We start from the raw sequence: 13,831 nt of genomic DNA, 5'->3' as shown, positions 1-13,831 counted from the left end.
ATTAAATACCATAACACAGCCAATAAAAAATTGTACATCTCGAATATCGAAAACAACAACACACATATATATCAAAACATATATGAATCAATCATACTTGGGTATCAAACGACAGATCAGAAAAGAAGAAATCGTTCGCGGGCGGTGGCGGTCCAGCGATCAACCCACTTGGTATTTCCACCTTTTCGCCCGAGAGATCTGCATCAAGAGCGTCAGTCACGTCAGACAAGCCATCTCGAACGCCATGGCAAACGTTGCCATTATCATCGGGACACTCACCAAGCAGCTTAATCTTCAATCCTATCTCCGTCAGTGCCTGGACGAACCCCGCTGTCTCCTGCGTCGCCACGTGTCCTCCATTGTGTCGGAGCATGTTCAACCCATCCGTCCAGTCTGCCCAGCAAGACTGGTCAGGCGCAATCTGGTCGGCAAGCGACCCATCTGGTGTTAGCAACGAGAACGAAAGCGGAGAAGCTTGCAATGGGGTGCTAGGAGGCGGAACGTCCAAATGCTCGCGCAGGACATTCGGTGGCGGCGCGCATGTCCCCGTCGCAATCTCCGTAATTAATGAAATATCAATCCGTTCTGGGACGTCCTCTAGCCCATTCCGCACTGGGAACTTCACGGCACTGTCAACATAGTTAAGGTATTTCAAGCCATTGTCCAACCGCATGAATCGCCAAGGCCGAGTCGGACGCCGATTCGCATCCTTTGAATTCGCCGAGTTGAGCGGGATGCCATTAACAAACCATGCTCCTTGCAGTAGGCATTGGATCCGCTGTTGGCGAACAAATTCATAGGACTCCTTATACAGCTTGGCGCGCAAGTTCCTGCTCATGTGGCGGATCAGGACAGGCTAGCCGGTGAGTAAAAAATCCGGCATACCTAACGGGAACCTTGCTAAGCAGGTCATCTTCGTTCTCCAGCTCCTTCATCTGTCTGTCCCTAACAGCCCTGTACTCGCACTCGAGGAAGTCATGCTCAACCTCATGCCATGCGCGCAGGTTCTCATCTCGGAGAGCAACCTTGATCCTGCAAGATTCGATGAATTAATTACAGTACGTGCGACGCAAGTTAGAAAGTACATACTGGCTTCGAGCAAGTGCAACAACCCGAGCGAAATCATCGACGCCTGCGCCGCTTTCATTCCACATACTGATCGAACGAGGTAAACCGTCACTATAGACAGACGATATACAAAATTCACGAACCGAAGGAAGAACTGGGTTGCAAGAACATGGACTTTGAAGAAGTTCAAGAAAAACGGCTGGAAACTCGTCGACGTGGAATCTAACGACGCAGAATGCATTTAGCTTCACAACCAAATGCACCGAGCTGCACTTACAACCAGGTGCGAAAATCTCCCAGTGCTCGCAGAGAAGTTCAACAACTTCATTTGAAACCTTTGCTATTGGACAACGACGCTCCTCGGGTCTGTTTAGTTGTTCAAGGATGATCTTTGGATGCAGTATCAGTATCGTCAATCAGCTCCCGTCTGAGAGAGCCATCACACCTTGGCGAATTCATCCTGATTACTTTGTACGAAATGTTTCTAAACACCGATGTCAATCCGGTATTCCCAACGCCGAATCGGACCAGTCGCCGCAAAGCTCACCAAACAATCCAAACCCAGTGCTCCGACGGCAGCAAACTCCTGTGACACATCCTCCGTTTCGAACCCCAATTTCCGCCACTTACGTAGTGCACCAACCTCGACCGGGTCTACTTCCTCTTCAAGTTTCCCCATTTGCCAGATATACCGCAATGAGTTGAAGTGCTCGACGTTCTCTAGTGGGTCGACGGGTTCGTGTTTGCGGCGTAGGATTATGCGGACTTCGTTGGCTTGGAAATCGAGGATGGAGGATGTTAGGTCTTCGATTACATGAGAAGACATTAGTCGCTAGTAATCGTACATATCAGGATACATGTTTTACGACACGCTGAGATTACTCGAGTCACTTACAACAACAGCCTTTCGAACGTTCAATCGTTCAAGCTCAGAAGTGAACTCCTCCCAGTGGTTATCCGTCGCATGAGAGAGTAAGGAATTGATCAACATCATACTGCACGACAGTATCAGTTCAGCAATGCGCCGATCAGCGGATACACATAAAAACGACGTACCTATTCAACACCATTAAACTATCCGCGCTTCCTAAACGGCTCACAACCGTCTCCAACAAACCTCTCTCCTTCCGCATTTGCTCCCAAACGACGTCGAAGCCATAGCGGTAGACGCTACCAGGCGGAGCAGCAGGAGGTGCACGGCTTGACGACGCGGTAATTGGACCCGGCTGTGATCGCGGATCAGCCTCGACTAGTTTCTTGAGGATGGCTGTTGCTGGACGACAGACGTTGATGAGCGAACTGGATGATGAGAGGATTTGGACGACAGTGTGGATGAAGGTTTGGTCCAACGTTGACCAGCCGTAGTCGAGTTCCATCAGGTTCTGCATGGCGTTCAGGGCATACTGGAATTTATTCAGTTCTAATTCTATGTTGACAAATGAATTGCTCCTTACCGCCAGCGTATTTCCGTGGCTCAAACCAATAACGTCGATGAGTTCTTTTAACCCATCTCTCTGTAAGAACTCGTTCGCAAATTGCTCTTCCTAAGTGAGAAATGAGAATTCCAAACTTCCTCTTAGTAACGTTTCAGGCTCACCCGAATGAACTTCTGAAGCGAAAAAAGTGTCATCCGCAGCGTCTTCTCGTCTTTAATACTCAACTTCTCCACAATCTCCGCCGCCTCGATAATCGGCGCGCTCACAAGCCTTTAAACACAGCCCGTCAACAACTCTCTTCCAAAATGAAAACGAGAACAAGAAAAACGTACTTGAGGTTCACCTTCCCCTTAATCTTCTTCCTCAAATTATCATCCGTCACCAACTCATCCGCATCATCTCTCAAAGCGTACAACACTGGTGGATCCTGGATCTTCAAGTTGAGGCATAGTTGACGGATAACGTCGTCGACAGCAAGAGTTGGGTCGATCCTTGCGCGCACGACCGTGCCGTCCTTCGTGGTGACTGTGTTCGTGGGCACGAGGGTTCCCGAACGGGCGCTTGACGCGGTCCCTCCTGAGCTGGGTGGTACGCCATTTGAACCGGGCAGAAGACGAGAGGAACTCGCGGCTCCTGGATTCGCGAGGGTGCTCATTGCTGTCCTTTAGCTATGATACGAGACGTGACAAAGTTAGCGCGCTACTCGTTTATATTGAATGATGAAAAAGGCATGAACGTGGATGAATCAGAAAAAAAGCGATAGTTGTCGTCTGCTTTCTTGCGAAATTTCCGACTGACGTGCAAATATATCGAAAGTGTTCATCACGAGAAGAGCCGCCCAAGAACTCTGATAGTCTTCGGGCAGGAAAAGAGCAACAGCATATGATTGCTTACTTGAGATGAATCCTCAGGTTGCAGTACTTGGCCGACTAATCCAATGTTCAACGGAGGCGCCTACGAGAGCAGCATAAATAATCGTCTTATTGAAAGCGACAAATAAAAGACTTACAGAACTCCCACTAAAGCCTAGGACGAAGCTTCACGGGAGGCTCTTGAATCAACTGCAATCGAACCCTCTCTTTCGCGGGTCCCGAGTCTAGGCAGTAGACTACAGACTTCGCAAGACTGCTGTCAGATGATTGTCGGAGTCATGAAACAAGGTTGAATCTCAAAGCAAAGCCCGTCGTCGCCGACTGTTCCGTGGCGGAAGATGCAGCGCAGCGCAAAGTTGATTGCGCGATGAGATCTCGATCGAGACCTGAACGGAGGTGAGTAACAGAGTTGCTGACGCGTCGCGTCGCGAACGTGCATCTCTTCCGCTCACTCTGTGTATTTCAACAGCTTCCTATCAACAACTCATATCATAATTTGATAGCCTTAATTCATTCCCCAAGCATATTTGTCCAGTGAGGGCCTTTTATTCGACTGCTTAGCTAAGAAACTGGGGACAATATGCCAAGCATTGCTTGTTATGGAGGATCGACATTTACCTTTGTTTGCCTATGACAGCATTGGAGGAAAGGTACGTGAATTCTCAGTCTCTTAGCAGAACAGAGTCAATATTTGAGTTATTACATTGACCAACCATTGATGTACAGCTTCTCTTCATACATGTAGGCTGAGGAAGCATCCGTCAGTAATGGAAACATCCCGGTTTAAATAAGAAACGTGATGCAACCCAACAGCACATGACACGTACAAAGGGAAATGCATCCCCTCCCCTCAATGTGTGTGCTATGACGCAATGTTCTGGTGCAGTGAGTGCATCACTATTCTGATGTATTCACCTTAGCGTGAAATGTTGGAAACTCTGAAGATGAAGAACTACCTTGCAGTGAGGTTTGCAAAACAACTCATTGGCAGAGTACAAAAGCAGAGGACTAATTTACAAATAGAGACGTTGATGAAGGAAACCAGAGGGTGCAGATCTCCTGTGCACTGTAAAGCACAGTGCGAGGCATACCTACTCAGCGTGTCCTCAACACGCGTCACAGACGTGTTCTCTGTACGTATTCAATGACGGATTGATCCAAGTTCTTGCAGTTGTTCCTGGAAATCGATACCATGGAAGACTCATAGATTACGGCTCTCCTACCGGGCTATATGGTCGGTAGTAGGTACAATGACTTCATAAAGCTCGTTTCAATCGCGTACTGCTGTGAAAGAAGTTGAGTTAAGGAGATGGAAAATGGTCACGTGTAGCCAACACGTCAACGCGTCTGATCGAGTTGCCCTTTCGGGTCCGACGAGACGATCATGTACCAGGCCCTAGCCACTGCAACAGTCCGGCCACACCTTCCGCCTCACAACATGAATCACAAAAAGAGACCTATCTCCTTTGTAAATGGGCCACGGTGTACATCATACCATGTGAATCATGGGACTCTCTCGGAAATAAGCCCACTGTTCACACCGGAGGCGTCGGAGAATAAAATTCGGTTGAAAACGTGAAGAGCGAGCCGCTTAAGCTTGTTTGCCTCGTGTCCTGTGTCTGAAATTACTTCAAGGGCTTGCTTAACCCATGCAACGCCTCTCTGAACTTTTCTGAAACGCACTCTCCGCTCTCTCTTTCCCGAAATATAGGTCAAGGCTCAAGAATATGGCCGAAGAAGAAAACCGACACCTCCGCAGGGAAATCCAACGTCTACAAGACTACATCGAGAACCAACGTAAACGACACACGGACGATATCAAATCTCTTCGTGATGACCTCCGCGAAGAAACGAAGTATTCCAAGAAACTACGCGAAAAGCTGGAGGAGGAATATAAGCACTGCGATCGATTGCGCAAGGACCTCGCGAGCAAGACACAACTCACAAAAGATCTACGAGATGATCTTGACGATGAGCGTAACTATTCCGAAAAACTGGAGCGCAAGCTCGAAAAACGGGACAAGATCATCAAGGAGCTAGAAGCCGATCTCCTGGATTTGGAGGATGACTACGCGGAGGCACGTAGTGCACTGAAACGTATGGATCAGCTCAGACGCGATCTCGAGGAAGCAAGTACGTAGTACTACCTTCCATCTAAATATACTTTAATTTGACGATTATAAACATGTAGAAATTCAACGCCTCTACTCAAAACAGAGAGTTCAGCAACTGCAAGACGAAGTTCACAGCTTGCGATCCACAAGCCGCTCAGCCTCTCCTTCGCAAAGTCCTGCTTTTACTACAACTGCACTGCGATATGCACCCTCCGTTACGTCACCTCCCACTCAGGTGCATGTTCTCAGCAATACGTCCCACCTTCGTATTCCCACTGCATCACCTTCTCGAGCTCCGTCACCTCTACGCCGCGCAGTTACTCCTCCCCCTCGAGCTCCTTCGGCAACTCCTGAGCTGGAATCTGACTACTCCGAGGAGGAAGAGGATGACGAGACTGGGAGGCTCACGGAAGAAGAGGAAGTGAGGGAAGAAGTAGCTGAGGCAGAAGCAGAGGAAGCGGAGCTTTCTGCGGAAGCTCATGATGGCCGTCGTCCGGGATCGAACGAGGCAGATCAGGTTGACGACGCTCCTGGCCAGGAACTTCGTCGTTTGGCAGTTCGAGAGGGACGACTTGCAGACCGGGAATACGAGCGTGCACGCGAAGCGTATGCTTCCGGAGATAAAGCATTCGCCAAGAAGGTTGGTCTCCCAGAGCATGGCCGAACTTCATAAGATTTTGACATACTTATATCGTCCTACAGCTTCAGGAAACAGGCGCTCAACATCGTAACAACATGAGGAACTACAACCGCGCAGCCGCCGCTGAGATCTTCAACCACCACAATCCAGAATATCACTCCAATCCGAACTCGCGAGTCAAGATAGACCTACACCACTTGCACGTTCGCGAAGCAGAGGAGTTCGTCAGGACTCACATTGAAAACTGCCGTAGAGCTGGACTTCAGTGCACTGAAATCATTAGCGGTCGAGGAAACCACAGTACAGGCGGCGTTGCGCGTATTCGACCTGCGATATTAGCACTTCTGGACGGCCAACCTGACTTAGAAGTTGACCAACACGATCCGAACCCTGGTCGAATCACTGTACGTTTTACGGATAACTCTAGATCTGAAGATACTGGAGCACGATCAAGGCGTGGCATGCGAAGCGGGCCAGAACATGCTGAATACGACGACGTTTTTGAACAGGGACGTACGCGGTTGAAAGCAGCTACTCGAGCTGCGGAGGAGGTACGGAATAATATTGAGGAGATCGAACATGGGATGAGAACGTTGAGGATGAAGTCTCCGTCCCGGCTGGGATTGCGTGCAGCCACTATGCATAGCTGAGCTGTCTCATTATTTCTTGGTCAAGTATAATATATTTCAATTGGATATTCTTTCTTGCTGGCATCTCATATGGGAATATGGTTAGCAACTCGCTCTTATCTTGCTTTTCCCTAATCGCACATCTTCTATAGTATACACATTAGTTTCTCATGGGTAGTCTGTATGTATAACAAATAAGGATTTATGTATGTATCAAAAGTTCAAAAGCATTTATCATATTATCAATCTATGTTGCGAAACATGTTGCGTTCTTCACACTGCACCCATTGAGTAGGTACCCGACTCATATTGCGCACTTTATCACTCAAATAGCTGTACACATGGTGCCATGCCATCAACACCTGTTAGGAGATATAGGAACAACGGCTTCATCACGTTTTGCCACCAGCAGAACCACACAAGCCCCTAGTCGTCCCTTATTAATGCAATCCCACCCTCCGTTCTGACAACCTTCAAGCCTCTCTGCACCACTTCTCCATCTCCCTCCTCGTCTATCCACGGATTCTGCCAAAACACGTTCTCGAGTTTTGGGAGCGTCCGCGCTAAGATCAAAGTAGCTCCACTTTCGTTTTGCATAGTTATCTTTTCGTCGAAGAAACCATCATCAGGGCTGATGTCGTTCAGCAGAATGTGGAGAATGAGGGAGCGGAGGTTTTGTGAACCTGACAGGCGCGTTGCAAGACTAGTCTATTCACAACACATGTCAATTAATTTCGACGAACACAAAACAAGCGAGTAAGACCTACTGCGAATGTCTCTGCATCTGTATGTGCCCGTTCACGGACAGAGCGATCCTGTTGTCCAGAGAGTCCGGTATCAGATTCGACAAATTCAGATGCACCAAGTCGTAGCTCTAGTAACCCAGGTAGGCTGACAGTCACCGCGTCCCAGAACACCCTGTCATGGCTGTTTTTACACCGCAGATCGAGCCGACGTAAAGTGGTTGCAAACGAAAGATCTGGTAGTCTAGAGCAAGTCATTTCTACTTCAGGCGTGCAGATGGAGAGCGAGATTAGTTGATCATAGTCTGATAGTGTTGTATAGAAGGCATTAGAGAACATCTGCCTGGAAGGTAAGGTTTCATTTATTCGAAGATATCTGGAAAGGAGTTAGGACAAAGGCATCCATTCGCCAAGGAGTGTAGACACGCACTTTACGGACCGACAAGGGACATAAAGAAAGATAAAGTCATCATAATCTTGTAGTACAAGGTTCTCGTGGCGAAGTTTGTCGACGATACTTTTGGTGAATTTTGAAGCGTATGAGAACCCTTCAATGCATTTTGAGTCATCAGGAAGGAGGTTAAAGCTGGTAGCCGGCCAGACTGTAATTGCTTGTTTTACAATGTTTGTCCAGATCTCGGCAGGCAACTCGGGAACCATTCCCGCAGAGGTGCTTCACTCAGACGGAGCGGAAGAAACGCAGGGTACGTTTCCGTTTGCTGTTGACGCACAGAAGTCTGTGCTTGTTCACTGAAGTTAGGTGAGCATTGCGAGGAGTGTGCGAGGGTGTCGATATGGATGATATTCGTCTCGAGTCAAGCGACTGTACCTCTCGCCACAAGAACATTTGCCGTGGCGACTATTTCCTTACTTTGCGCAATTACAAAATCCTGTACTTATTCAGAAGCAACCTGAAGGACAACATAGATGAATCAAATAGCCAAACGAACAGCTCCAACGAACGGCGATAGCGATGATATTTGACTTATTGCGCTCGCATGAATTACACCCGTATTTGAGCTGAGACTTCTGAGTCCTCCGTGGAAATAAGGGTCATGCTAAACGAAATAGGAACACAGACAGAATCAGCACGGAGGACATAAAAGAAAAAAGAAAGACACACACGTAAGGTATAATAATAATTAGTTACAATACAATACGCGACTCTTCCCGTTCGTCATCTCTTATCAATTTTGTTGCGTTCCCCTGTCGGGTAATTTTGATCCGCCGTTGACAACCCTCATCGAAGTTATCCCATGCCCATAAGTCCAGCCAACGGATCTCTGAAAGATTTGGAAGCTTCTCCGCAAATATACGTGCTGCCATATTTTCCGACCGTACGACGAAGGCGTAGTCATAGCTTTCCAAGCAAAGAGGGCATTTGAACATATACCGTTCGTAGCCTTCCGACGGTACAAGATGCTCAAGAGAAGAACAATGTACTTCATGCATCGTATCAATGTCATCTCCCTTGTCCAACGCGACGTGAATAGATAAAAGCTGGAGATTGCGACATCCACTAAAAAAAACTGACATGTCCCTCTGCGTTGTATGAGAACGTAATTATAGATCACCTTGAACAACGTCATTACGCACCATAACTTGCTCTTGGAGAATATCCGGAAAGGACATGTGTCCATCTCTCTCAAGTAGACGCAGTTGTGTCAAGTTCGGGAAAGACAGTACCGATGATCGAGGTAAATTCTTTGAATGATCTCCGAAATAAAATATGCTCGACCAATCTCCTCCTATGTCGATTGATTGTAAAGTCTGGTAGATTGCAAGTGATTGAAGCCGATAGAGAAATTGCATAGGTTCTGTCACTGGTGCAGTCGAGAGAGATGTCAGTTGCGAGAACCTTGCTATCCTATCGAGGGCGAGAGTTCCCGAAATGAGACACGGGCGCATTATCTCAAGGTGTCTGTTGGTATATGATTATCGACGCCGGGATTTGCAGCTAGATGTTCCTACATACTTTGCTCGGCGCACTGAAATAGGCCTAACTTGTTCGATATTGGACAAATCTACAACCAGCATTTCGTCTTTTAATGCTTGAACTATGTCCCTGAATGTCGTCGAGCTTCCAGCAAAGCCACTAATGCGCTCAAAATCGTGCAGAGGCGGATTAAATCGATTTCGGTCGAAGGGCTGTGCTATCGCATGTCTGACTATCTTGATCCATAGCTCTATCGGAAGACGATGCGGCATCTTTGTTTTGCGATGTAAGCGTGAAGCACCGAGAATAAAGGGAGACGCTAGAAACAATCTACCGCGCTTCGTCTGGCTACAAGGTGTTATAGATAACCACATGTCATGTAATCTGAACATGATCTGATTTTCGTCCAACAATGGAAAATATGTCTAACTTGAGAAACACTTAGCTACAGCAAAAACAATAGTGTGACAATATGATATTGCAAACCACCACTGCTGGTTTAAATATAAAGCAGTTTTCCCTTCATGCTCTAAGTTCATGCTTCAATGCTGCTGATCATGTGAGCATACAATCTGATCAAATAACCTTGAAATTATACTAGCAGCCTAATATTATCTAACACTGAAATGTTTACAGTACTATCAAATATTGGGCATGGATCACCTTATTACTGGCACAAGGTGATCACTACAATATTATTCAGAGAGTCACACACTTTCTGGGAGCAACTACTTGCAGGATAGTACACTGACAGACAATGTGCTTAGTACATTTAGTACATGTAGTAGACAATGACAATAGTAACATTCAGACAATGACACTTGGCTATTTACACGACCTGTTTTTATTGTGTCTAAAGCTGTCTGCCAAAGTAAGACTGGCACTAAATGAACTGAATGCTGACTGGCTCAGTAATGACTACCTTGGTGGACACTCACCTTGGCCTTGAGCAGAAGAAGCACAGGACGTGTTTCTGTTTGTTGTTGATGCACAGAAGTCTGTGCTTGTTCACCAAAGTTAAGTGAGCATTGCAAAGCGTGCACAAGGGAGCCGATATGGTTGGTCTTCTTCTCAAGTCAAGCGAACGTATCCTTCGCCATACGAACTGATGGCAACTATTTATTACTTTGCCCAATTAGAGTCCCGTCCTTAGTCAGAAGCAACTTGAAGGACAATACAGATGAGTCGAATAGCCAAACGAACAGCTCCAACGAATGACAATAGCGATGACATTTGAATTTTGGCGCTCGCGTGAAGTACGCTTTTATTTGAGCTGAGACTTCTGAGTCCTCCGTGGAAATAAGGGTCATGCTAAACGAAATAGGAACACAGACAGAATCAGCACGGAGGACATAAAAGAAAAAAGAAAGACACACACGTAAGGTATAATAATAATTAGTTACAATACAATACACGACACTTCCCGTCCGTCATCTCTTATCAATTTTGTAGTATTCCTCTGTCGGGTAATTTTGACCCGCCGTTGACAACCCTCATCGAAGTTATAATATGCCCATAAGTCCAGCCAACGGATCTCTGAAAGATTTGGGAGCTGCTCCGCAAATATACGCGCTGCCATATTTTCCGACCGTACGACGAAGGCGTGGTCATAACTTTCCCAGCAAATATGGCATGCGAGCATATTCCGCTTATAGCCTTCCGACGGTGCAAGATGTTAAAGAGAAGAATAATGCACTCCGCGCATCCTAACAATGTCATCTTTCTTTCCCAGAGGGATATGGATAGTTAATAGCTGAAGATCACGACATCCACTAAAGAAAGCTGCCAGTTCCCTCTGCATAGTATGAGAACACCTATATAGCTGATCTCGGATAATATCGTTACGCACCATAGTTTGCTCTTGAATAATGTCCTCACAGAGGCTGAATGGATCACAATCACTTAGACGCAACCGTTCCAATTTTGGAAAAGACAGTGTCGATGACCGAAGTAAATGCTTTGAATATTCCCCAGGATTAAATATCGCCCACAATTGTGCCCTTATGTCGATGGATTGCAAAGTCTGGGACATAGCGAGCGATTGAAGACGGAAGAGAAATTCTACAGGTCCTTCCAAAAGTACAACCGAAAAAGATGTCAGTTGCGAGAAACCCGTTATCCTGTCGAGGACGTCACTGCCTAGACTAGAGCTCGTTATCTGAAGGTATCTGTTGGTTTATGATTATCAGACGCCGGGGTTTGCAGGTGGATGTTCCTACCTACTTTGCTCGGCGCACTGAAATAGGACTAATTTGCTCAATATCTGAGAAATGTACAACCAGTATTTCATCTTTTAACACTTGAACTATGTCTCTGAATGTCGTCGAGCTTCCAGCAAAGCCACTAACACACTCAAAATCGTGCAGAGGTGGATTGAATCGATCTGGCTCGATGGGCGGTGGTGCTATCGCATGTCTGATTATGAGTGTCCATAGTTCTATCGGAAGACGATACGGCATCCTTTTATGGTGACAACAGGCGTGAAGCACCGAGAATACAAAGAGTGGTCGGAGTCTCGGAGACGAACTAACGAATGTGAGACTTGTCAATGTCATCGTGGGAATCAGGAGATAACAGTCTCTGTTATGTAATCCAAATCTGAATCGCTTTTCGTCCAAAAATGGAAAATATGTCGAAGTTGGATACACTGAGCTACGGCAAAAAAAAGCTATGACAATATGATATTGCAAACCATTACTGCTGAAAAACAGCGGTAACATGCAGACAACGTCTCCTAACTATTTACACAATTCGTTCCCATTGCGACTAGAGCCCTCTGCCGAAGTGATACTTGCAGCGTGCAGTGTGCACTGAACAAGCAATGCCGACCAGCTCAGTAACGGCTACTATGGAGGGCACAAATACTCACATATGAGAGAATGATGAGCTACAAGTCGATGAACGTCTTCCAGCGTCCATCATCGCTCGTCAAAGTTATAGCGCCTCTCTGACGTGTAATTTTGATTTGTCGTTGATGGCCCTCTTCCGGTGAATCAGCCCATATGTTCATCCAACGGATCTCTGAAAGATTTGGTAGTTTCTCCGCAAATATACGCGTTGCCGAGTTCTCTGCCCGTGCGACACGGGCATGGTTGTAGGCCTTAAAGCATATTGGACAGCTAGTCATGTCCCGTTCGTACCCTTCTGATGGTACAATGTGGTCAAGCAAGAACCGATGAACATTGAGCAGCCCGTAAAAGTCATCCGCGTCGTCCAAAGGGACGTGAATGGATATAAGTTGGAGATCACTACATCCACTAAAGAATAATGCCACATCCCTCTGGACAGGATAAGAGTTTTATAGCAGAAAATTGACACAAGGTAATTAAGTTACGTACCATAACTTGCTCTTGAAACGAGTTCCTACAGAACGGAATTAGTCCCATATGGCGCAGACGCAACCGTTTCAAGTTTGGAAAAGACAGTGATGTCGATGGGAAGAAATGCTTTGGATAATCTCCGAGATGAAACATTCTTGCCCATCCTCCTTCCACGTCGATAGATTGGAGAGTCCGGGAGACGTCAAGAGATTGGAGACACAAGAGAATATTTATGGGCTCTTCTTGTGCTGAGAGTGATAATGATGTAAGTTGTGAGAATCCTGCTATCCTGTCGAGGACTGGCGTTCCCAAAAGGCGACTGTTGTCAACTATGTCAAGGTGCCTGGTGATGATTATCAGGTGTCAGTAATTGTGACTAAACGGTTTCACGTACTTTGCTCGACGTGCTGAACTGGGACTAACTTGCTCAATTCCCGGGAACGAAAGGACTAGTATTTCATCTTTCAGCGCCTGCACTATTTCTGTGAATGTTTCTGAGCTCTTTGCAAGGCCCTTTACGCATTCAAAGTTGCCTGAACGAGGATTAAACCAATTTCGGTTCACAGGCAATGCAACCGCGCTCTTGACAATGAGTATCCATAGTTCTATCGGGAGATAGGACGGCATTGTCTTTTTTTGAGACTAGTGCAGCGTGATGAGAATTCGAGGGGGTAGTGACCAACCAACTGTCCTGCTTAGGGCTTTATATAGACCAGCTATGATTCTTTGCTTCTCAGAGCCACCGAAATCTTCACTCACGGAAATCATTCCGAGGGACCCTGAATCCTGATGAATTTCGACTTAACAAGGATTAATGACTATGGCTAGACTTTAGACCAGAAATTTGGTATGGACCAAAAATGCGGTACAGCCGTGTGTAGGGGACCTTTATGTCGTGTATATATATAGATTGATGTTCTTATTACGTAGTCCCGACTTCAGCCCGATTTACGACCGGTGAATAAATATTTAAAATATGAAGCAATTTTTCGTGTTCATGTCCAATGTTCTTACTATTACGTAATAAATAATAATCTAGAGCAGAGATAAGATAATCACACGAACTACAACTT

At 46.4% G+C, this 13,831-nt stretch overlaps 5 protein-coding genes across 5 annotated transcripts; 1 reads left to right on the top strand and 4 right to left on the bottom strand.

The window, feature by feature from the left end:
- Window positions 1-30: 30 nt before the first annotated feature.
- Window positions 31-3,752, bottom strand: FOMMEDRAFT_137670 (uncharacterized protein). Its single transcript, XM_007261199.1, has 15 exons — window positions 3,514-3,752; window positions 3,399-3,458; window positions 2,837-3,172; window positions 2,666-2,774; window positions 2,523-2,612; window positions 2,125-2,471; window positions 1,964-2,063; window positions 1,616-1,900; window positions 1,514-1,552; window positions 1,346-1,457; window positions 1,212-1,290; window positions 1,090-1,155; window positions 886-1,032; window positions 280-830; window positions 31-198 (listed from the first exon to the last, which is right to left on the bottom strand). The coding sequence occupies exons 3-15, from the start codon at window positions 3,157-3,159 to the stop codon at window positions 92-94; spliced, it is 2,355 nt and encodes a 784-aa protein (XP_007261261.1). The 5' UTR covers window positions 3,160-3,172; window positions 3,399-3,458; window positions 3,514-3,752; the 3' UTR covers window positions 31-91.
- A 1,351-nt stretch (window positions 3,753-5,103) lies between these two features.
- FOMMEDRAFT_164311 (uncharacterized protein) lies at window positions 5,104-6,780 on the top strand (the record flags this gene model as incomplete). The annotated part of the gene is made up of 3 exons (XM_007261198.1): window positions 5,104-5,509; window positions 5,568-6,130; window positions 6,193-6,780. 3 exons carry the CDS (start codon window positions 5,104-5,106, stop codon window positions 6,778-6,780), a joined length of 1,557 nt encoding a protein of 518 aa, XP_007261260.1.
- Window positions 6,781-8,500: 1,720 nt separating this feature from the next.
- On the bottom strand, window positions 8,501-9,118 carry FOMMEDRAFT_16005 (uncharacterized protein). The gene is made up of 3 exons (XM_007261197.1): window positions 9,099-9,118; window positions 8,628-9,044; window positions 8,501-8,560 (listed from the first exon to the last, which is right to left on the bottom strand). Exon 2 carries the CDS (start codon window positions 9,036-9,038, stop codon window positions 8,649-8,651), a length of 390 nt encoding a protein of 129 aa, XP_007261259.1. The 5' UTR covers window positions 9,039-9,044; window positions 9,099-9,118; the 3' UTR covers window positions 8,501-8,560; window positions 8,628-8,648.
- Window positions 9,119-10,878: 1,760 nt separating this feature from the next.
- Window positions 10,879-11,993, bottom strand: FOMMEDRAFT_149822 (uncharacterized protein; the record flags this gene model as incomplete). Its single annotated transcript, XM_007261196.1, has 4 exons — window positions 10,879-11,094; window positions 11,150-11,233; window positions 11,288-11,606; window positions 11,662-11,993. The coding sequence occupies 4 exons, from the start codon at window positions 11,991-11,993 to the stop codon at window positions 10,879-10,881; spliced, it is 951 nt and encodes a 316-aa protein (XP_007261258.1).
- A 332-nt stretch (window positions 11,994-12,325) lies between these two features.
- Window positions 12,326-13,385, bottom strand: FOMMEDRAFT_24715 (uncharacterized protein; the record flags this gene model as incomplete). Its single annotated transcript, XM_007261195.1, has 3 exons — window positions 12,326-12,718; window positions 12,777-13,101; window positions 13,153-13,385. 3 exons carry the CDS (start codon window positions 13,383-13,385, stop codon window positions 12,326-12,328), a joined length of 951 nt encoding a protein of 316 aa, XP_007261257.1.
- Between the last annotated feature and the right edge of the window lie 446 nt (window positions 13,386-13,831).

The sequence above is a fragment of the Fomitiporia mediterranea genome (genome assembly GCF_000271605.1).
Source record: "Fomitiporia mediterranea MF3/22 unplaced genomic scaffold FOMMEscaffold_1, whole genome shotgun sequence".
Taxonomy (NCBI): domain Eukaryota; kingdom Fungi; phylum Basidiomycota; class Agaricomycetes; order Hymenochaetales; family Hymenochaetaceae; genus Fomitiporia; species Fomitiporia mediterranea.
The sequence above is the reverse complement of the archived record's forward strand: the minus strand, read 5'-3'. Positions and strand labels throughout refer to the sequence as shown.

What these genes read in the sequence shown, in the direction of transcription:
- FOMMEDRAFT_137670 (XM_007261199.1), bottom strand. Translation starts at nt 3,159, where the DNA reads ATGAGCACCCTCGCGAATCCAGGAGCCGCGAGTTCCTCTCGTCTTCTG. An exon ending in AAGGGGAAGGTGAACCTCAA is followed by an intron (nt 2,775 to 2,836) that starts GTACGTTTTTCT and finishes CTGTGTTTAAAG; the next exon opens with GCTTGTGAGCGCGCCGATTA. An exon ending in GCAACCCAGTTCTTCCTTCG is followed by an intron (nt 1,156 to 1,211) that starts GTTCGTGAATTT and finishes TCGTTCGATCAG; the next exon opens with TATGTGGAATGAAAGCGGCG.
- FOMMEDRAFT_16005 (XM_007261197.1), bottom strand. Translation starts at nt 9,038, where the DNA reads ATGTCAGTTTTTTTTAGTGGATGTCGCAATCTCCAGCTTTTATCTATT.